Source organism: Mauremys mutica, chromosome 1 (assembly GCF_020497125.1).
Source record: "Mauremys mutica isolate MM-2020 ecotype Southern chromosome 1, ASM2049712v1, whole genome shotgun sequence".
Lineage (NCBI taxonomy): Eukaryota > Metazoa > Chordata > Testudines > Geoemydidae > Mauremys > Mauremys mutica.
Window position 1 is genome coordinate 115,829,535 of NC_059072.1, and position 23,058 is coordinate 115,852,592.

Sequence of the window (23,058 nt, forward strand, 5' to 3'; positions counted from 1 at the left end):
AAGGACTAACATGGCTGCTACTCTGAAACATAGTCTGCATAAGTAGCCTTACTTACCCTACTCTTTCTAACCTTCCTCCTCCTTCCCTATGCTGCCTCCATTTTTCCTGTGACTAGCTTAAGGTAGGCCAGGCAGTATTTTGATGGGAGTCCTCTAAGTCCCAGGCAAACCCAGGAAGTGGTTTTAGTCATTAAGGCACTGATTCAGGAAATCAGTTATCACCAGCTTAAATCTCATTTGTCTCAGTATTATTTAGGCATGTGCTTAAAGTTCGTGTTTTGAATGTTTTCCTGAAGATGATAGAGGTGCTTTCCTGAATCAGAGCCTAAACAGATAGGACACTTACTACTCTTTACATCAGTACTAAATCAATGCAACATGAAGAGGCACTGTACTGCTGGTGCTGCCTGAGTTCGGGTGAGATATAATGTCTGATCTACACCTAAAATTACATCCACCTAGCTATGTTGGTCAGGGGTGTGAAAAATTCACACACCCCTGAAATGCAGTTAAACCAACCTAAGGCCCAGAGTAGATCCTGCCAGGTCAAAGGAAAAATTCATCCATCAACCTAGCTATCACCTGTTGAGAGAGTTGATTTACTATAGCAATGGAAAAATACCTTTCATTGCTGTAGCACTTGTAGTAGACATACCCTCAAACAGAGGGCTTGGCTAGCTGTGTGGGCATTAAAGATCTTGTGGTGATTTCTGTAAGAATTCTTTCAGTGTTAAATGTGGTGTCTCAACCTAGGATAATTTTATGTCTGCCTAAAATCCCCCTGTATTTTAATACAGTATTGCTCACTTGCTGTTCTAAGCAGTCAGCAGTGTTGTTATGCTGTTAAACAGCTGCTGCATTTCATCCTGATGTAGCTTGTTTCAGGGGTGTATCAAGTTATTCCCATGTATGGTTTGTATATTACTATCTATTTCTCAGCCACATGAAACAATTTGAAATCTGCTTGGGTGAATAGTGCTATCTCAACCTAAGCTGTACTACTACTGTAAAAGTTTCAGTGGCCAGAAATATAAACAACTTCAGTGGTATAGACAAAAGTCAGCTAGTTTTTTGGAAGCTAGTCTTCCATATCCTAACTATTTTATCTAGGCCTCATTAAAGTAATCCTCACTGTAATTTAGGAACCATGTAGCTTGAATCCATATGCAGTTGTTTGTAACTATTTGGTTTATCTGAAGATATAAAGTCCAGTCCTGAAAACTGAAGTGCAGCCACTGCAGTAAATGAGCTTACTCTCATGGCAAGAAGCCCTTGGTAGTAAGTGCTTGGAAAGCAGGCTCTTAGCAACAGCAATTATGTTATTTAATATTTCATGTTTCTGCAGCATATGGAAACCCCTAGTTTATAGAATTAATGGTAGGATCTATATAAAATGATGCACCATGAGCCATATTTTTTATGGCCCTATTTTCTGTTTTTGAGACAAGCAGCTATAGGGTTTTGTCTGGCCTGGTGAGATTTTAATATAGTCTGAATGTAATAGGCTTGACATCTCAACAGTTTTCATCTGCATTTCATCATGTTTGAGACATTTATGTCTTTCCCTGTCTTAAACGTTTTATATCTCCCCAACTAGAGATCATATTGCTGCTTTGTGCAGAGGGTAAAATGCAGTCCAAGATTAAAGAAAATTAATCAAAGCTGTGGGACCATTAAAGCCATACTTTCCTGTGCACAGCTTGTCTGTAACGTCATCGGTGCTTGAGCTTTAAGTGTTTCAAGTTTCTTTAAAGTTTCAGCTTTGCTGACCTTGGATTTTTTCCCCCTCAGTTTATATCAATCTTCTGTGACAGTTACAAAAGTGCTTTTTAAACTAAATTTAAAAAAATACATTAAAAACCTGGTTGTTTAATTACAGAGTTCCCAGACTTGACAAAATAAGTTTATCTTAATTAATAAGTAACGATTAACCTGCTAAAGAGGAATGAGTGATGTGTAAGCATTTTTCTACCTAAACAAAATAACGGAATACATTTAAATTAAATTGGGATAGTCAAAGTGTAGCCCACAGACTGTAGGTAGCCCACAATATGTAGAATATGAAGGCCTTAATTTTTAATACTGAATTTAAGGCCATGAAGAGCACAGGTGCCAGCACAGAATGTTTCACTCATCAAAGCAAAAGATGTTTTGTCCTGTTTTAAGTATAATCAGTTAGATATCTCCTCTTTCTAATTACCGTATTTATCGGCGTATAACACGCACTTTTTCCCCCTGAAAATAGGGGGCAAATGATGTGTGCGTGTTATACGCCGATATAACCACCCCAGGCAGAAAAGAAAAGCGCCGCCCCCCCCCCCCCAGCGGCGCGGAGCGGCGCCCTAGCCCCTGCCCCACTCCCGAGCAGCGCGGCCCTAGCCCCCCCCCCAGCGGCCCGAGCCCCCGCCCTCTCCCCCCCCCAGCGGCGGGGCCTGAGCCCCGAGCCCCGGCCTGCGCGAGCCCCCACCTCCCGAGCGGCGCGGCCCGGCCCTCGCCCCCGTCCTCCCCCCCTCCCCCGAGCGGCCCTGGCCCTAGCCCCCGCCCCCCTCCCGAGCCTTAGCCCCCGCCCCCCTCCGAGCGGCGCGGCCCGGCCCGGCCCGAGCCCCCGCGCGTCCTTACTCCCGCACCCCCACCCGAGCGGCCCGAGATCCCGTCCCCCCTCCCCCCCCGAGCGGCCCTAGGGCCCGACCCGGCCCGAGCCCCGTCCCCCCCCCGAGCGGCCCTAGCCCCTGCCCCCCTCCCGAGCGGCGTGTAGTTTCCATCCTAATCCATCTCACATTCCCTTGGCTTGTTTAGCCTAACCAAAAGAAGGTTGAGGGGGGATATGATTGTTCTTTATAAATATATCAGAGGGATTAATATCAGGGAGGCAGAGGAATTATTTAAGCTTAGTACCAATGTGGACACAAGAACAATCAGGTATAAACTGGACACTAGGAAGTTTAGACTTGAAATTAGACAAAGGTTTCTAACCATTAGAGGAGTGAAGTTGTGGAACAGCCTTCCAAGGGGAGTAGTGGGGGCAAAAGACATATCTGGCTTTAAGACTAAGCTTGATAAGCTTATGGAGGGGATGGTATGATGCAATAGCCTAATTTTGGCAATTAATTTAGCAATTGATCTTTGATTATCAGCAGGTAAGTATGCCCAGTGGTCTGTGATGGGATGTTAGATGGGTTGGGATCTGAGTTACTATAGAGAATTCTTTCCTGGGTGCTGGCTGGTGAGTCTTGCCTACATGCTCAGAGTTTAACTGATCGCCATATTTGGGGTCAGGAAGGAATTTTCTTCTGGGGCAGATTGGCAGAGGCCCTGGAGGTTTTTCGCCTTCAGCATGGGGCAGGGGTCACTTGCTGGAGGATTCTCTGCAGCTTGAGGTCCTCAAACCACAATTTGAGGACTTCAATAACTCAGACATAGGTTAGGGGTTTGTTACAGGAGCGGGTGGGTGAGATTCTGTGGCCTGCATTGTGCAGGAGGTCAGACTAGATGATCATAATGGTCCCTTCTGACCTTAAAGTCTATGAGTGTACATTTCAGAGGGGAAGTGCTCTTCTGAGACCCAACACAGTACATGAGCCTAGCTTAATTTTTAAGGGGCATGTGGGAGAGAGAAAAGGAGAGGCAAAGGATAGTGCTGGATAGGAAAAGGTTTAAAGTCCAGTTAAAACAGAAAGAAAGCAATAAATGTTCCCCAAATTCCAAAAACTATTCCCAAGAAAAGCATCACACATATCCCTTCCTTTAAACACCTTTCCTGTACTCTCTGTGACAGGATTACACAACGTATTTGGGTATTGGATTTTAAAAATCTTGCTGCCTTATTCAATAGAAAGATTATATAAACTGAGTGTTAAGACAGTGAAATATGTCACTTCCCTCTCACCGCTGTTGTCTCCCTAGATCAGTGGTTCTCAACCTATTTACCATTCTGGACCCCATATGCAGCTCTCTCTGTGTTATGTGGGATGCAGCCACACAATATCTGTTACCTGTATGGCTCTGACGAGGACGTCACATGGGCTGCAGCCATGTGCTGACTGGGTCACAACGGGCCCCTGGGTTGAGAACCACTGCTCTAGAGCTTAACAATGGGATAGGACACCGACACTGGAATCTTCCTCAGATAGTCACAGAATGACAGTCAGACTCAAGACCAGGGCCATCCTTACCCATATGCAAACTACGCAGCTGCGTAGGGCACCAGGAAATTTGGGGCACCAACTTGCCCCAAATTTCCTGGTGCCCTATGCAGCTACGTGCTGCTCCAGTGACCAGCTCAATCCCCCGGTCAGCTGAACCAGCCAGGAAAGCTGCCCCTGCCCTCACTCTACCTCTTCCCATCCCTGCTCCACCCCAAAGCCCCCACCTCAGCCCCACCCCCACTCCATCCCTTCCCCTGAGCTACAGCCTGGGGGACTGCAGCAGGGTCGGGCATGCCCTGCAATCACTGGGCAGCAGGAAGTTGAGTGACCCAGCCCCAACCTTCTCTGCTGAGTTGTGCTGGGGGGTGGTTCCTCCCTGCCCCCCAGCCTGCTCCAGCCCCACCCCCTGCAGAGGCCTGGGGCTGGCCATCCTCCCCCCCCCACATGGGGGACCTGCGTAGGGCACCAAAATGTCTAGGGACCACACTGCTCAAGACCCACTTAGCTTGGGGATTCGTTTCAGTCCTGCCTCAGGTTTTACTGAGACATTTGAAATCTCAAGGAAAACAGCCCAAGGTGGGGGATTTGCTCCATTAAACTAGAGGCCTGTGCCAAAGAGGCAAGGGCCACTGTGTCTACACGGCACTTGGGAGGGAGCCTCCCCCAGCCCGGGGAGCCAGACCCGTGCTAGCGGGGCTTGAGAGCTAATAGACTATAGCGGGGGGGGGGGAGGGACCTTGCCACGCCTCCAGCCAGCTGGGCTCGGACCCACCCGCCCAGTGCTACGTTTACAACCCAGCGACGTCACAGCCCCCGGCACCTGTTCCCACCCCCCCGTTGTTCCTGATGCAGCTGTGTATACGCTGTGTATTACGGTAACGGCGAGATACGCCCCACCCCCGGAACGGAGCGAAACGTCCCAGAGCCCCCCCCCGGGGCGGCTGCGCCAAGAAGGGGCAGCGAGTGCACGGACCCGCCAGGGCTCCCCGCTGTGTGACCTCACAGCCCCGCCCCCGCGAGGCAGCGGCCCCTGGCGCCTAACGCGCCTCGGACCCCGCCCCGCAGGGAGGAATGGCCGGAACCACCGCTTGCGAGAGCGAGGACGCGCGTAACTTCCGCCCGGAGACAAACAGACACCGAGCTCCATTCTCTCCCCCCGCCCCCCTTAGGTAAACGTAATTTCCGGCGGTACCAACTGCTCCGGCTCGTCGTCACTTCCTCCTCCGCCGCCGGCGCTTCCTGTTCCTGCCCAGCCCAGGTCGGCCTCGCGCGTGTTCCTGTCCCGTGTGTGCGCCTCCCTCCCCCCTTCCCCGCTCGCCCGCCCGCTCCCTCCACCCCGCAGCCCTCGCCGCACGCGCCGCGCTTTCCTCCCGCCGCCCCGGAGCCGCCGCCGCCGCCGCCATGGCGATGAGACAGACCCCGCTGACGTGCTCCGGGCACACGCGGCCCGTGGTGGACTTGGCCTTCAGCGACATCACCCCCTACGGCTACTTCCTCATCAGCGCCTGCAAGGGTGAGCGCGGGGCGGGGCGGGGGGGGGGGTCTAGCGCGCTCCTGCCATGAATGAGCCGGGGGCGGGGAAGGGGGGGGGCTCCGCTCCCACACCAGCCAGCCGCTCCCTCCCTCCCTCCCGGGGGAGAGATGCGAGGGGGAGGGGCTTAGGGTGACCAGATGTCCCGATTTTATAGGGACGGTCCCGATTTTTGGGTCTTTTTCTTATATAGGCTCCTATTACCCCCCAAACCCTGCCCCGATTTTTCACACTTGCTGTCTGGTCACCCTAGAGGGGCTGGTTTCCCCTGTTCTACTCTCAGGTCTGGGTGCGGCCTCCATCGGGGTGCCCCGGAGCTGGTGGATGAGACACCCCCCCCCCCAGTTCTAGTTGCGTTACCGTGCGCTGTGGACACGGTGCGCTGTGGACACGGGCAAGCAGGTGACGTGGGAGACACCCACACACCTTAAGTCCTAACCCTAGCGTGGGAGACAAAAACTTGCTGATGCCTTGCCCTATACCCAGGCTGAGTTACTGATCTGGGATAGAGGCATCCCCAGGGGTCGCTCTGGGGGGAAGATAATGGGTGGGATTGTGTCACATTCCACCCACAGTGAGCATGATCTCAGTTTGACATCTCAGATGGCACAGCTATTCGTTATGTAGTTGTAACAGTTATTTCTTGCATGCTTTGGTCAGCAGTGAAATACCTACCCGTGCTGATATTTGTGGAAACACCCTTAGGGTGTTAGCAAATTGAAAAGAATATTGACAATTCGTGCTTATTTCAGACTGTGCATACTCAGATAGTCATTACTCCATTACCTAGCTGAGTTATGTTCAGCTCACATCTTAACAGTTCTCGTCATAATCTTAAAGGGGTAGAACATTTTAAAAATTTTGATAGTGGCTTTTTTTAAATTCTGAAATTAGGCACCACCCCCTGGTGAAAATAGCAGTTCTACAAGTTGCTGTGAGCCTAGCCCACTTCAACCTCTGCACTTTCTAGGTGGTAGCTGATTATTAAATGAGATGTTTTTCAAATAAATTAACTGGCTCATAATTGGACTTCGGTGCTGCTAATGTACTGTAATACTAGCACTCTAATTGACTTTTCTTCATGCTCATATCCCTTTCCAGCAGGGCTTTCTTCCAAATCTCATAAAGATGCCACCCTCCCACCAAATACATGCACACACATTTTATTTCTCTACATATCCCCTTCTATAAAAGGCTCTTTTGGACCTTTTACTGAGTCTAGGTTGTATTTGTCTATCTACAATGCCACTTTCTAATTCTGTTTCATATTTACAACTGCTATATGTATCTGAAAAGTAATCTATATATCAGACAATTTTAAAATGAAACTTTTTGTAAGCAGTGTTGGCATCAAAAGCAGGTGCTAATATGCTGAAACTAAAACAAGTACAGCGCTGTTAACAGGGTGACAGAAAACTACTAATTAGTAAATGAACCAGAACACAAAAAAAGGTGGTATTATTTGTATTGCAGTAGTGTCTAAAGGCCCCAGCCAAAATTATGGCACCATTTTGTTAGATACACATAGCAAGAGTCAGTCCCTATATGAACAGATACAAAATTAAAGCTCCATCTCTAATTAAATTGGTAACAAAATATGTTGTTTCAAAGGTACATCACATTTCCATTGCCAAAGAGCTCTGGTGTTTTCTTTTTTGTTATACAGTAGCGTAACTGGAACTGTTCCATTAGAACTATGCTTTCTATTAAGCAAAGTAAAGCTGTTTTATCTGAAAATTAATCTTTGTTTTTTGCCTAGATGGTAAACCTATGCTACGCCAGGGTGACACGGGTGACTGGATTGGAACATTTCTAGGTCATAAAGGTGCTGTCTGGGGTGCCACTCTGAATAGGGACGCCACTAAAGCAGCTACAGCAGCTGCAGATTTTACAGCGTAAGTAATGATTAATACTGAAATTTCACTGTGTTGTGGTTTCATCTTGTGATACTATATTTTTCTGAATTGGGGTGTTAAAGCAATTACAGTTTTATGAGACTTAAGATGGCTGAGGAGTCCCATCCATGCTCAACAGGTTTTACCACATATATGACAGGTGGTTGCTTGGAGAGAGCACAACTGCTGACTGGGGTACTGTACACTTTCCTTCCTTCTCCACTGTTCCTCAGCAACTTGAAGAGAATCACCTTGCTCAAAACAGGCTGAGGCTTGATGTATGATGCAACACCATTGCAGTCTCGTGCCCGCCAACTCTTCTCAATTCATGGGGTCAGTGACTCTCAAGATATGCTTTCAGGGTGTCATTGTAACATTTCCTCTGTCCCGCCGCAAATTCTGTACCGTGACTTAAGTTGAGAAAAGAGGACTTGCTTCAGAAGACAAGTATCAGCCATCTGCACACAATGACCAGCCCAGTGAAGTTGATTTTTCATAATCTTCGACTCAACACTGGTGGTGGTAGCTGCAGAGAGAAAGCTGGCATTTGGTGCAGTGATCTTCCCATCTGATACGGAGAATCTTCCTAAGGCAGTGCTGGTGGTATCACTCCAAATGGCTTTGGTATGTCATCCATGTCTCATACACATAAAGAAGAGTGGGGATGACTACTGCTTTGTAGACCAGGATCTTAGTTTCCATCTGCAGATCTCTGCCAATAAAGACATGATGAAGCAACTTTCCAAAGGATGCTCTGGCACAACACGTCCTGTGTTCAAACTCCACATTGAAATTGGCTGTCTGGAAGAGGTGGCTACCAAGATAAGGGAAATAGTCAACATGTTCCAGGAGTTTACCACCGATGACAATTTGTCAGAGAAGGGGGCAACTTGTGCTGGTGCAGGCTGGTGGAGCCACCTTAGTTTTCTCAATGTGGAGGAAAAGTCACAGGTGCCTGAGAAAAGATCTAGAGTGGATTGCAAGTCAGCTTTGGTGTGCGTGAGGATAACACTATCATCAGCATACTGAAGATCAATAATAACAGTCCTGCTGACCTTAGTTTTAGAATGAAGATGCCGCAAGTTGAAGAGCTGGCCTTCCATGTGATGCAGTAATCCCAGTTCCAGCAGAAAGGCAGTCACAAAGAAGAATAAAGATAATGGCAAGATAGCTGGAAAAAGGATTTGGGGCGGTAACACAGCCCAGCTTAACACCAGTACAGATGATGAATGGGTCTGTCTCCAGCCCAGTAGAGAAGATGGTGGTGGTCATACCATCGTGAAGTAGCCTGAGAATGCAAATGAACTTCAATGGACAACTGAACCTAGATAGCACCTTCCATAATGCTCCACGATTGATGGAATCAGAGGCCTTAGATAGGTCAGTAAATGCCATAAATAATGGCTGGTGGTATTCTCTACACTTTCCTTGGATCTATTGTGCTACAAAAATCATGTTGGTGGTGCCCTGAGAAGGTCTGAAACCACAGTGGGATTCCAAAAGGACGTCTTCAGCAAGAGGGAGGAAATGGTTCAAAAGGATGCAAGCAAGGGTCTTCCTGGCAATGGATACAAGGTCAATGCCTCGGTAATTCCTGCACATTGACTTGTCCCCTTTCTTAAAATGGTCATAATATTAGCATTCTTTAGGTCGGGTGGAATTTCCTCATTAACTCAAATTCTAACAAGAAGTTGATGAAGTTTTTACATGAGCGCTATTCCACCAATTTGAAGACCTTCACAGGGACACTGTCTTGGGGGCATGGCCCCTTGTTGTGACTAGTCTGAGTAACGGCACCCCAGACTTCCTCAGAAGATGGGGCGGGAGGGTCTGCAAGCGGTTCTGTTACTAGATGCTAAGAAATGGACTTGATGGTGAGAGCTGAGACTTCAGATTTGCGATTCAATAGTTTTAAAGTGCTCCTTCCAACATTGCTTATGGGCTGCATTGCCCTTAAGGAGGGTGGAGCTGTCTTGAGATTTGCTTGAAAAAAGCTTCTCATCTCAGGTTGATCAGCGAAACTCCGGATCTCCCTGGCATTTGCCTGTTGCCACTGATTCTTGATGTCTTGCAGCCTGCTTTGAACTACAGCTTTAAGCCTATATTAAGTCTCTCATTTTTGCAGGTTCATTTTGCCAAGTGTAAAATGGCATTCTCTACACTTTTCTTCTGATGAATAAGTGCTAAGATTTCCTGATTCTCATTAAACTAATTTTAATGGCGGTGAGTGGAGTATGCAATCTCTTCAGCCCCTTGTGAATAATGGTCTTGAACTCCTCCCAGTGTGTTTGGATATCATTGATGTTGTTGGGTAGGTCAGAGAGCCTCTCATGAGGCATTGCTGAAGGGTCTTACAACTAGTGTGGTTTTGAAGTGCCACAATGCCAAATCTCTTCTGCATTCCTTTTGGTTGTTTACGGCGTTGTGGTGAAAGCTGCATGTTCATAATTGATCTGTCTGGCAGTCATCCATACTTCTCATGGCTCGTTTAATATGGACATCAGTGTGATCATAGGCCCTGATGATGACGTGGTAAAAAAAAAAGATGCCAGTGCCTGAAACGTGAGTGTTTACAAGTGGTCTTATATTTGTGCCTCTATCTAAAGATGGTATTTGTGATAAGCAAATCATGCTTCACACATTTGCTGAGAAGGGAATGCCATTAGAGTAGACTTTCCCCTACCTCCTTCTTTCCCAATGGTGCTTTTCCAGAGTTTGGGATGTTGCCCAACTCTGGCATTAAAGTCATCCCTGAGGATGAGCTTGTCTTCCTTTGCTGTGTCAGTCGGGACTACATCCAGAGCACAGTAAAACTTGTCCCTGTTGTTTTCATCATCAAGTGTGGGAGCGTATGCACTGATGACCATGGCATACTGGTTGTTACTAAGCTTAAAACGAAGAGACTTCAGACATTCATTAATACCCATAGAGAGTTTAAAAAAAAAAAAAAAAAAAGGCTGGAAATCTTGTTTTTGGTCGAAAAACTAACCTCATGAATATGCGCCTCTTCAGATGACTTTCCTTTCCAAAAGAAGATATCGCCAACTCCATCTTCTTTCAGTTAGCCTTCATTTTCCAGACAGCTCTCATTGAGGGCAGCAATTTCGATGTCATATCCTGCAAGTTCGCTAGCTGTCATGGCACTTCTTTCAGGATAGTCGCTGCTCGGGAAATCCATGAGAGGGTGTGAACATTCCAAGGGTGAACTTCATTACTTTGCTTCTTATGTTCTGACTGTAGGTAGAATGATCTTGCACGGGCGGAGGGGTTAGGAGAGCCTATGTTTAGGACACCTTTCCTAGTCCATTCCCCATTCATGGTGAGCAGAAGGAATCCTGAAAAGGACTGCTCAGTAGTGGCCGCAGCTGTCGAATTGTGCTTCTGTCTCAAAAGTCCAAGTGCAAGATGACCAACACACGGCCACTACTTGCATGCAGATTAGTGACTAGGGACTCCCAGAGATCACTGCTCGTCTTTCCTCCCTCCCCCCCCCACTACTCATCCATTGCCAGGGGACTTTGTTAATGGGAGATGTTAACACCATTGGTAGAGGCCTATGTGTGAAATCTTTTAATGTGAGCCAGTGCACAAGTGGCAACCTCACAAAACTTGACAAGAAGGAGCCCTGGAGCTGGTGGCAGGGAAGTTTGAGACAACCGGAGGTCTCAGTCTTGCTGCAGCCCTTACCCACCTTCACAGCTGCAGAGAACTGACAGGTCCTCGAAATACACCTGTTCTGCATGCTTTGTCTGGAACCTCCCCTCAGAACTGTTCAGCAAGGGTGGCCCTACCAAGAGTACACAACTCCGGATGACGTAGTTCTGAGGGTCATTGGGACACACAAGCCTCTCCACCACAACAGGATAACGATCCAGGGAGAGGAATGGTAGTTAATACTGTCAAGTTGGATAACTGCCCTATTTTATGGATGAACAGCCTTATTAATAGCATATAGTGGCCTACACAGACAATTCAGGTATCCTTCATAATTCTTAATTATGTTGCAATTATGTGGGATACCAGAGTTAATGATTTTGTTCCACCACTGCTAATTCCCTACTTTTAACACTCCGTTTTTCCTTTGCTCACGGGTCAGGTAGTAATCTATACAACTTTCCCACCAAGATTTTGCATAGAAGCATGTAACTCAAAGTACCTGCTGTTATGTGAAATTGATGAATATTGGATATTTTTGAGCCTCAGTCTTACATCACCTTGATGTCACTGGGGATACTTTGCAGTATGGAAAGTTAAATATGTGTGCAAGTCTTTGTGAAAATGTGAATTCCACTCATGAGCACTTAGTCTATGTAGATCTAAGTAGGAATACTGTACCAATCTACCTCTAAAGCGACAAGTGCTGTTAATTCTGAACTGCTTCAGAGAGAAGAGAGGTAGGAGGAATGGGCTGGTAGTACAAAAGAATTAAGGAAATGGCTTTGGGGGCGGGGGTGGAGTATTCTCACAAACTAATTTTTTCCAGTACTGGGTTTTAACTGTTTGAGAAACCCACCTTTATCCAGAATGGTGATCCCTAGTGTGCAGTAATGATCAGAACATCATAGACCTTTTTATACATAATTACTGTGTTAGAAATAATGGTAGTTATCGGGGAAATGTCCCTGTAACCAGAATAGCCAAATTAGCTTGTAATAAAGTTAGTACTGGTTAATGAAACCACACTTGTACTTTCTTGTCTTTCAGCAAAGTATGGGATGCTGTTTCAGGGGATGAACTGATCACACTGGCTCACAAACATATTGTCAAAAGTGTGGATTTTACTGAGGTATGAAAAATCTTCGTCTTACTTGTCAGGGAGTCAAACAGTTGGATGTAACTGCTGCCCTTGTTTTCATGTGCATTATGCTTTGTCAGGGGGAGGTTCAGGTGAACCTTTCATTTCTGAGGATGAAATGATTGTAATAGGTGTTTTAGCGGGTTACTAGAAAAGTGCTATTGTAATATTCATAGTAAAAGTAACATTTTAGTTTTTTAATAAAAAAGCTGACTCGCCATGACTTCTAACTATTTCAGGACAGCAATTACCTGTTGACAGGTGGACAAGATAAATTGTTGCGTATTTATGACTTGAGCAAGCCAGAAGCAGGTTAGTCCGTTTTTCTTATCCTACTGACGCATTCATTTTGTAGAGTTGCACATAATTCAGTTGACTGTTCCTTTGAAAATATTCAAATCTGTTCTATTTCATGAATTATACTTAAGAGATCAAGATTTGAAATTCTGTTCTTAATGGTTGGTGTTGATAGGATTTGAGATCTAAATTACTGTTGTAGGATGTGCTGAAAATCAATAGCATCCTTCAGGTTGCATCGCCTCTTATTTATTTTACTGTCAACACTAGCTTGATTTGAAGCTTTCTATTTTTAAGGTGAGCTAAAGAATTAAAAAATGTGCAATCATTTAAACAGTTTGATGTCTCATCAGTATGGAGCATGGGTTCATGCACACAAGGTACCTGCCTTTGTGTGTTTGCCAGGCTCTGTGTGCTCGCATCTTGCATTTACCTTCAGGGACATGTAAACAGTAGTAACACCAGCTACTTTGTAACGTTTCCAGTGCTTCTAGACTAGGGGCTTGTCTACACAATAAAGTTACTCTGGTTTAATTTAAACGGATTTTTAAACAGTTAGTTTGAGCCTGTGCAAAATCATGTGTGGACATTTTGGTTTGAGTGGCTCATTTCAGTTTAGCTTATACCTGTTCCTAATTTACTTGTTCTCAACTGAGACTCAGCTGAAGTAAGAGAGTTAGCATTAATTTAACTTCATTAGTTTAAATTCATACATGAAGTTAAATTGGTGCAACTTTCTTGTGTAGACAAGCACTAAGAAGCAGGTATCAACTAGGCCTGTGTCACTCACTCCTGGAATTACTTCAGGTAAAAAATAAAATACAACTCTAGCAACTTGACAGCATTGTCATCCTGATGCCATTTACTGATTTATGACAACTGGTAATTATTTATAGTGACTTATAAACAAGGTGAAATGGTTTGTTCATTTTAAGTGGTAAGATTTTTTTTTAATCTCCCTGTTATTTCATATACTAAGATGTTTGCTTTAATCTTAAGAACCTCAGGTGGTCAGTGGACATACTTCGGGTATTAAAAAGGCTTTATGGAGCAGTGATGACAAACAGATCCTTTCAGCTGATGATAAAACTGTCCGGTAAGAAATACTAACTTTCCATTTTTTTTTTAAATGCTGTTCTCTCTCCATATAATTGTATTTGGGTACAGTTGGCTTTTGGATTTATAATACTAAAAACATGGTTATATTTAGAACTCAGATTCATTTATTTCTGTAACTTAAGTATATAAATGTCAATAGTCAGTGTCTGATTTGTGGTATGTGGAATCTCTAATTATGATATACCGGGTGAGGTGGTCTTATATTGACCTTTCTTAATGTCCTAATCTATGAGGGTATATAGCTGAGATAAGAATTGTTACTGATGTGATCTTATCAAATATGTTTTCTGTCACTAAGCCCCAATATACCAGTTGATTAATTTCATATTGTAAGTCACTTTCCTCTGCTTTTTTCATGGCAAAAACCCCAGAGACGATGAATTCATAACTGGGATGAGTCCTGTCACTGAGGCATTGGGAAGGAACTCTTATTGCCTGTGAAGAGATAGTGGCAAACAAATAACTTGGCCTTTACTACCATGTCCATCATAGTCAAGCTTGAAAAATGTACCAGGCATTCACTAGTCAGAAGCTGATATAAAAGATGGGGAAGAGTTCTGCTATCTGGAGGCAGTGCTCTGGTGACAGGCTCAGTCCTCTTCCCCACCTTGCCACACTAGTGAGAAAGGGGAGGGCGCTGGGATTTTTACAAGTGTCCTACCCCAATCGCTATATCTTTGGCTCAAGTCTGACTAGTAGGTGTCTGATAAACTTGAAGCCCCCACAGCCCCTCTGACTGGAAAGGAAGAGCATTCTTTTTGTTTGTTTTTTTTCCCCCCATAGCCTAGAACCTCCTGAGCAAACTTGGCGGAATCTGTACTACTACTGCTGCTGTGACCAGGGTGTTATCTCCTCTCCTCTCCTCATCCCCTAGACTTCTGTCTGATGTGATATTGAGTGCAGAGTAGTAGAGAGGTCTGTGGAATGGGGTGGGGTCAACTGCCATTCTGTCCCTCCTCCTCAGTCTCCTTTATCTCCATCAGCAACTGATGGGTTCACAGGGTTTGAAATAATAGTAATTAAAACTGGAAATATCCTGATTAGTTTTCACTCTGCTGAAGCTTAGCAGAGGCCCTAGAGCTGACAGTTTACAGTCATGTATTAGCATTGGTCCCACTGCACACGCACCAGAATCCAGCTTCCTAGTGATAACACTTTTATGAAGTCTTGATCATAAGTGTTATCACTGGGAAGCTGGATTGCTCAGGGCACTGGTGATTGTGTACAGAGCTCATCATCCCTGGGTGACTGACTGAAACACCAAACCAGTTTAACAGTGTAAGTATCACTAAGTGTTGCTGTAGCAGAACCCTTGCTGCATTCTGCTCCAGAGGTAGCTGTATTTTAAGAGCATGTTGTGGCCAGTTCAGCATACCATTAACAATCTAGAATGACTAGAACCAAAGGCTTGCATTGATGTGAATGAAAGTAATGTGGTTTACTCAAGTAATTTTAAGTATCTTTTTTTTTCCCAACAGCCTCTGGGACCGGAATACCATGACTGAAGTAAAAGCAATAAACGTTGCAATGTCTGTGAGCAGCATGGAGTATGTTCCTGAGGGGGAGATACTGGTGATAACCTATGGGAGGACTATTGCTTTTCATAGTGCAGAGACGTAAGTTTCAAACTTGAAATCTTCAGAAGTATAAAGAGGAGTAGAGGGCATATGGGAGGGGCGACAGGTGACACTGAGCCAGTAGGGTTGTGGGGAAAAGGATCTTGATCTGCCACGCTAATGAAACTAAAATTTCCCCTTCTTCTTTTTTCTACCCTTGTTTTCCCCAAAATAAAGGGGCATAGACCCTCATCTTTAGTTTAACTATAAAAATCTAGCTGAACTAGTACTTGAAAATCATTACCAGCTAACAGTTGTTTTCAGGTCTCTGTCTAATTCTTATTGCACAAAGGGTGTATCACTAAACCACCTCAGTTTGTAGTGATTAGCATCTTTGTTCGGAATGGTGGTAGAAAGGCAAAGGTTTGACTGAGGTTGAGGACTGAACTACTCAGTCAGCCCTAGAATCAAACTTACTAGCACACACCTCTAAACTAATGGGCATATAAATTTGCCACAGCTATATGTGGGTATAGTACTTATAATAAATGCTCTTGTTGAGAATTATTATTTGTATTGGCTTCTCTATATAATACCTCAATCAGGATCAGGGCCCAATTGTGGACAAACTCCCCACAGAGCTTATGGTTTAAGAAGCCTTTTTGTTAAAGGACAACTTTCTAACAAATTACTCAGTAACTCACTGTTAAGACTCTTGTACTAGCGAATAAGTAACCAAGGTACCAATGTCCAAGAGTTTACTATACAAAATTAGACAAAACAATTTGAAGACAAGGAAAAAGAAGAGATTAAGGGAAGAACAAGGGCGGCAGACAAGAATATGACGACTTTGTTTGGCTATGCATGTATCATCAGGCAGCAAATATTTTTGCATGTATAACTTATTAAACCAAAATTAATTTTGTTGTATATGATTTACTTAAAGTAAAAATCTGAGGTTGTAATGCAACACAAGTAGCCCATGCAAGAGAACTGTTACAGTGCATACAATAAGTGAGGCATTGGTCACAAAGCGTTAAGGTGTAATAGCTTGTCTTTAGTTTAGTGAAATGCGAATTTACCATCTTAAGATTTATACTGGAAACAGCATTTTTAAGAAAGCTGTGATTTGTAGGAACAGCATCACATTTTCCTAGACTGACAGGCTTAAAGTGCTGTTTTTTAAAAACATGTATGGCATTAACAAAACCTTTTCCCTAGTCTGGAGCAGATTAAATCGTTTGAAGCTCCTGCTACAGTCAACTCTGCATCTCTTCACCCTGAGAAAGAATTTCTTGTTGCAGGTGGTGAAGACTTTAAACTTTATAAATATGACTATAATACAGGAGAAGAGCTAGGTAAGTTTTCCAGTTTTCATGTGGTAAAGATTATAATTTGATTTCACAATATCTTCTGATAACTTGTACTCAGATTAAATTTGGAAGTTTATTTAGCTCTCTCATTATTTCAGAACACATTTGTTACATATTTAAAGGCATGCTGTTAACTTTAACTAGTCTAAAAAATATAGCCCGCAGCCTCCTGCACCAACAAACCTAACACAACATTTTCAGAGCAGCCTGGAATAAGCAGGTATCCACTCCAATAGGAATCCATGAGTCAGATTCAGTGTTGATGTAAATAGTAGTGTAAATTGCATATGGGGTGTAAAATAGTATAGCATTCACTGGTTGCGCGAAAAAATAAGTTACTTAAATATTTCGTTTGCTTGTATGGACAATGCATGTGTTTGTTTCTCCACATTCTTTCTGTTTTTTGCCAGCCAAATGAATTTAGCAATATTCTTGTTTTTGAAGCACATGAGAATCTTGCCAATTCAAGTCCCACACTAGTTTAGAATAATGGATATAGTTGGGAGGATGGATGGAAGAGCCTGATGTGCACTCGTGATACCTGTGTCTTATTTGTTGGCATGCTTGCTTTATACAAGAAGGGAAATGGTTATTTCCCTGGAACTGACTAGCAATTGGTTATTAACTTGTCAGTTTTTAATTCAATAGCACATTTTGATAGGCACCAAAATTCAAGTTCACTGGGGTGCAATTGTAGCTTGTACTCCTTAGTCTGAGAAGATACATGTGCAACCTTTTGAGAAACTGCTGTATTTAAAAAACAAAACAAAAACTTCTTTCTTCCTTTCCTTCCCCTCTTCACCAGTAATTCATTAGTTCTATTTATTTGTTGCCTAAGATTTGAAATTTAACACTGTGCCAAAACTATTTCTTATAGAATCTTACAAAGGACACTTTGGTCCCATTCACTGTGTGAGATTTAGCCCAGATGGAGAGTTGTATGCTAGTGGCTCTGAGGATGGAACGTTAAGACTGTGGCAGACGACAGTAGGGAAAACATACGGTCTTTGGAAATGTGTAGTTCCTGGTAAGAACTTTGTGTGTATTTTTGTAAAACTCAGTTGCATCAGAACTTGTCAAAATTTTTCATGGGTGAATACTCACTTTGTGCGTCTGACGAAGTGGGTATTCACTCACGAAAATTTATGCTCCAATATATCTGTTAGTCTATAAGGTGCCACGGGACTCTTTGTCGCTTTTTACAGATCCAGACTAACCCCTCTGATACCTGTCAATCTTGTACAACTAGTTGCCGGTTAAAAGTCAGACCTGGCAGAGTAACTTCTTTCCTTTAACAATCTCTATATCAGACCCATTCAATTTAATTAATAAATACTTGCTGTTTCTTTTTTGCAGCTACAAAATTAACCTTTTAAAACCAATAAGCTAATTTAATAAACACGTTCTCGGTGAATATTCTAAGCAAAATAGTCTCATGTAGAGTTTTTTCCTTTGGTGTTATAGAAATGTAAAATAAGATTCAAACAACACATGACACACTGTATTTTTTTCAGTAATTTAAGCAAGGACAAGACAGTAGAAACAAGTGTGCATAAGTAGAGAAGCAAAGAGTGGTATTATAAAATTGAGGGAACTTTAAAAATAAATTTGATAAAACCAGCAGTAAAATGCCTAGCCACATGCAGAGCAGCTCTCCAGTAATTGGAAGTGTTTGCCAACCCTCCTGCCCCTCTCACCACTAGACAAAGTTTTAAAATGAGCTATTTTTTTTTTCACTTAAAAATAACTGGGGATCTTCTATCAGAGTCTGAGGTGAATGGGGGATTAGGATTAACAAAATTAGAAGAAATGTTTTTCTTTTTCACAGAAGAGGAGGGTGGAGAGCTGGCAAAAGCAAGGGTCAGCCTTCCGGGAACTGCAGAAGAGGAGCTAGGTAATGTATTGATAACTATCTACTTCAAATACACCTAACAGTGTCAGAACTAATCCACAGGGATTAATCTGCATAACATTTCCTTTAGTATATGTGGATACTGTGTCAGCTCTTTACTGATGCTTTTCAAAATTCACAAGATCCCTGAACCTAGTTTCCTGAGAATATGTGGAAATAGCCAAACATTTAAAAAAAAAAAATTAAGAAGCTAATGAGAAAATTATAGACCAGTGAGTAGAACTGTGTGTAATCTTGTAAACTGTTTTAAAGGGATATGGTGAAACATTTGTGAAAAGTTTAATTTTAAAGATGGTTTCAGGTCCTGCTATGGTGGTTATTTTATTTTCTGTATCTAAGATGAAGTTTGAAAATAATTTTCCTATTTTAACCACAGAAGACCTTGCTTCTGAAAATTCAGATTCCATCTACAGCTCAACTCCTGAAGTTAAGGCTTGACCATCACAGCTGTTATGCAACAAATGGACATAGAGACTAAATCAAGCAAATGGTGATAAGCAGCAGCCTTCCAGAGTGCGCTCTCTACATAAGGCAAAGATGGGCAGTAATTGATGAGAATATGTTGGAACTGGCTAGGTGGTATCCATAAGAGAACTGAGTATCTAAAAAGACAAGTAGTAGTGTTTTGCTATATTTTAGCACACCTGCCTACTGTCTGAGTGAAGTGTGCAAGCCAAGATCCAATCTCTCCAATTTCAATTAAACTTATTGTAGTGTTTTCTTTATTATGGAGAAAAAATGTAATGGCTTTTACCAGTATTTTTTCTGAAAGTTGACAGATGTGGCTTTAGTTGTAAAGAAGGGATTATGTGCTCAAGTATTTGGTTCGGTTTTTCTGTTTCATTGTACACCGCTTCTGAACATCTAACTGTTTTCAGTTGTCTAAATAAAATGCCTTGACAACAGACTCATATTTTATTGTTGTTAACATTGGGTTCATGGAATAGAAGAGCACTTGTTATTGCTCAGTTCTTACTAATATTCATTTTTTTTAGTATTCTACAAAGAGGAAAAGGGAACGAGCATTTTTTCATATTAAAGTCTCTGGAATAGTGGGTGACGGGTACCCTGCTTCACAAGTCTTGTATCTTTTATTCTTTAAACTTAGTTAAAATCTCTAAAAGATCATTTTTTGAAACACCTGAAGTATATACTGCAAACATATTTTGGTTGTACATCAGAATTGTTTCAGAAGCTGACCATATTCCTTTACAGTGGATTTGTACAGAGCATGCTTTTAGTCATCCAAGCTGGCTTACAAAATAGGTTTCTCTTTTCCTTCAATATAAACCATATTTTTCTTCATTAAAGCCATGTTATTACCATACTTAATTTTGTAATGTCACTTATTTAATATTGTATAACTTTTCATTTGTATAGTGCACGTGTGCAGCAGCCTGATAGCCACAACTTTCTTCCTTTCTGAGAGGTAATAAAGGCATCATTTATCAAATAATGTGGCTTCAAGAGAAATAGCTTTTGACAAAACAGTCTTCTTGCTGTTATAGTCTGCCAAATAAATTCAAAGTGAACCAAAATGTGAATTTCATGGCATGGGGATGAGGATTTTAAAATGTTTCCTGTACTTCTGGTGTTCAGACTTGCAGTCCTTAAAATACCAGAATGGCTTCTTCAAAAGAAATATGATATGTAGCGTTATCATACTTGTTAAGATTTAAAGAAAATTTAAAAAGTGAACTTTGTGAATGCAGGTAAGAGTTCAAGTGGATTTATAAAAGTTAAAATAAGTCAAACATAGTATGATTCCTTGTTTTCTTTGCATATTTTAAAGTAGTAGTAACTGTCAAATGTAATTTATAGTAAAACTATCTGACCCTACTTTAACAGACTTTACAAAAGTAATACTTCATTGCAGTGGAGGACTAGAAATAGACAATGCCAAGATCTTAAATGAATAATCTAATTTTAGACTCCTAAATCCATATTTAAACAGATGCCTAATTTTCAGAACAGTTGAGCATCCAATAGCTACTTAGGTGTTCACCTTTTTTCAAAAATCACGCAGCTGCCTGGTGGCTTCCTCTAGCATCAATTGGAGCTATTGTGTTCTCAACATTTCTGAAAAAATCAGGTACATGCCTTAGTTTGAAAAGCTAAATTCCAACTATCATATCTTGAAGTTTGTGTTGAAAAGTACCTAGTTGCTTTTTAATCTAATTTTTAAATTGGTCTTTACCTAATAGCTTAAAATACTATCCAAAGTCTATATGCTGTATCAAAATCTTGTAGCACTGACCCCTGCTCTCTTGTAGTGATCTATCAAAGTGAAATTTTGCAGTTTCTGGTGCTAGAATGAAGGATGGGGCCAAAACAGCCAACTTATATGAAAAGGTTTTGGGTGTGAGACCCAAACTTTGAAAAATGAGTGCATAGGGAAGTTAAATAAGATCTAACAAATTTTAAATGTGTATGCTGTGACGTTCCCCTCTGGTATTATCTGGACCGGTGATCTGCTAGGTCACTCCAATCCTTGACTCTGGGAGCCAGCTTTACCCTGCTCTACTGAGAAAACCCCCACTCCTGGGCTGTTCACGCACAGCCTCTGGCATGTAAGCTGCTCCTTGGATTGTGCAACTGAATGACACTAGCCAGTATCTCCAGTCCCAGACACAACCTTAGGAACCTCCATCTTGCAGTGTCCAGTTATGCCTACTGGATGCTGCAAGCTTTTATGAGTTTGTCAATTTAACAAAGAAATTGATATGTACCAGGCTTTTTATCCCAAGGGAGGTCTCTGGCATGCTTTAAACCAAATGCACTGCTTATTAACTATGAAAGATAGATTTTAAGTGATTATAAGTCAAAACATAAGTCAGATTTGGTCAAATGAAATAAAAGCAAAATGCATTCGAAGCTTCTCTTAACATTTTCAGTACCCTTACAAACTTAGATGCTTCTCACCATGGGCTGGCTGATTGTCCTTTAGCTAGGCTCTCCGCTTTGATCAGTGCGTCAGTGGCTTGGTGTGGTGGCTGTAGATGGAGGTGAGAGATAGAGAGAGCCTGGCAAATCTCTTCCTTTTATCATGTTCTTTCTTCTCTCTTGGCTTTGCCCCCTACCCCCCCACCCTTTCAGAGTCAGGTGAGCGTTACCTCATCGCAGTCCCAAATCGGCCCAAGGAAGGGGGGTGACTCACTGGAGAGTCCAACAGATCCTTTTGTTGCTGCCTAGGCCAGTGTCCTTTGTTCCTGTGACACTGGGCTGGGTTTGTCCCATACCTGCCCTGATGAGGTATGAACTATCTCTCTGCTCTTAGAGAGTTTTTGCTTGGGCTTATTTTAAGGCATGAGGATACATTTTCAGCCTCATAACTACGTACATGAAATTATAGCTTATAACCTTACTATAACATTACTGTAACAGTGCTCAGTGCATCATGAGCCTTCTGGAGACACCTGACTTGACAAACTGCATTGGATACCACACAATTATTTTACAAGGATGAACAGGGGGGTGCTGAGCAGGGCTGGCTCCAAGCACCAGCTAAAGAAGCAGGTGCTTGGGGTGGCCAATACGAAGGGGCGGCACTCCAGCTGCTATTGGGGTGGCACATCCAGGTCTTTGGTGGCAATTCCCTCAGTCTCTCTTGGAGCGAAGGACCTGCTGCTGAATTGCTGCCGAAGAGTGGAGTGGTGCCATAGCGCTGCCGTGACTTTTTTTTTTTCTTACCCGTTTGGGGCAGCAGAAACCCTGGAGCCGGCCTGGTGCTGGGTGTTCCCCTGAGGTACAAAGTGCCACATACACAAACTGAAAATAGATTTTATCAGGAAGGGAAACACAATTAGCTGTGATTTATTATGAGGAAGAGAAAGTATGTTGCTGAAGCTAGATTTTTTTGTGTGGGCTGTTTATACTGAAGACTAAAGTCTGGAGAATCCCTGGAGCTGGGTTAGCTGTGAGTGATGGCTTATTTTAATTTTTATTCAAGGCTGTAAATAAAAAATGCATTTCACCAGCTGTGAAAAGAAAGGCCACACACACACTATCTATTTTTATGTGAAAAAAATTCATGTTCTAGCTGCAGTGTTTTAACTAAAACTACCCAAGCCCTATACAGTGCCTTCTTCCAACAGACCCCTAAGACGGTGTTGCCCTTACCAGAAACACCTGAACCAATTTAAAGAGGCACCAGGCAGCATTCCCTACCGGCCGACAACAATTCAGGGTTTCATTCGTTGAGGGAGCCGGTCAGCATCCCCGGGGTGGAGAGTGCGAGGTATAATTGTGCCGGGGCAGTGGCTTATGTCCCCTGAGGCATATACAGCAATGTGTGATTGTGCACGGGGGGAAGATGCAGTGGTTGCCTCCCGTGCCGACAGCAACGCACGAGTGCATAATGGAGGCGGGGAAGCAGCTAACGGGCTGTCCCTGCCCGCAGCCAGCAATGCAAGGGTGGCCTGTTCCTGGGGAGCGC

The 23,058-nt window shown here is 43.2% G+C and overlaps 1 protein-coding gene across 2 annotated transcripts; it reads left to right on the forward strand.

Annotated features, from left to right (window-relative positions):
• Positions 1-5,151: 5,151 nt before the first annotated feature.
• On the forward strand, positions 5,152-20,076 carry LOC123357033 (serine/threonine kinase receptor associated protein). 2 transcript variants are annotated; one of them, XM_045000290.1, is made up of 10 exons: positions 5,152-5,658; positions 7,436-7,571; positions 12,276-12,357; positions 12,606-12,678; positions 13,663-13,759; positions 15,261-15,398; positions 16,560-16,696; positions 17,589-17,738; positions 18,540-18,605; positions 19,000-20,076. In XM_045000290.1, the coding sequence occupies exons 1-10, from the start codon at positions 5,547-5,549 to the stop codon at positions 19,059-19,061; spliced, it is 1,053 nt and encodes a 350-aa protein (XP_044856225.1). In that variant the 5' UTR covers positions 5,152-5,546; the 3' UTR covers positions 19,062-20,076. The 2 variants fall into 2 exon arrangements, with proteins under 2 accessions (XP_044856225.1, XP_044856232.1); XM_045000297.1 differs by having other exon boundaries at positions 5,153-5,403.
• Positions 20,077-23,058: the final 2,982 nt, after the last annotated feature.

Excerpts from the sequence above, each read along its gene's own strand:
- LOC123357033 (XM_045000290.1), top strand. The coding sequence starts at position 5,547 with ATGGCGATGAGACAGACCCCGCTGACGTGCTCCGGGCACACGCGGCCC. Across the intron at positions 12,358-12,605 it reads AAAGTGTGGATTTTACTGAG|GACAGCAATTACCTGTTGAC; the intron begins GTATGAAAAATC and ends TAACTATTTCAG. Across the intron at positions 17,739-18,539 it reads TTGGAAATGTGTAGTTCCTG|AAGAGGAGGGTGGAGAGCTG; the intron begins GTAAGAACTTTG and ends TCTTTTTCACAG.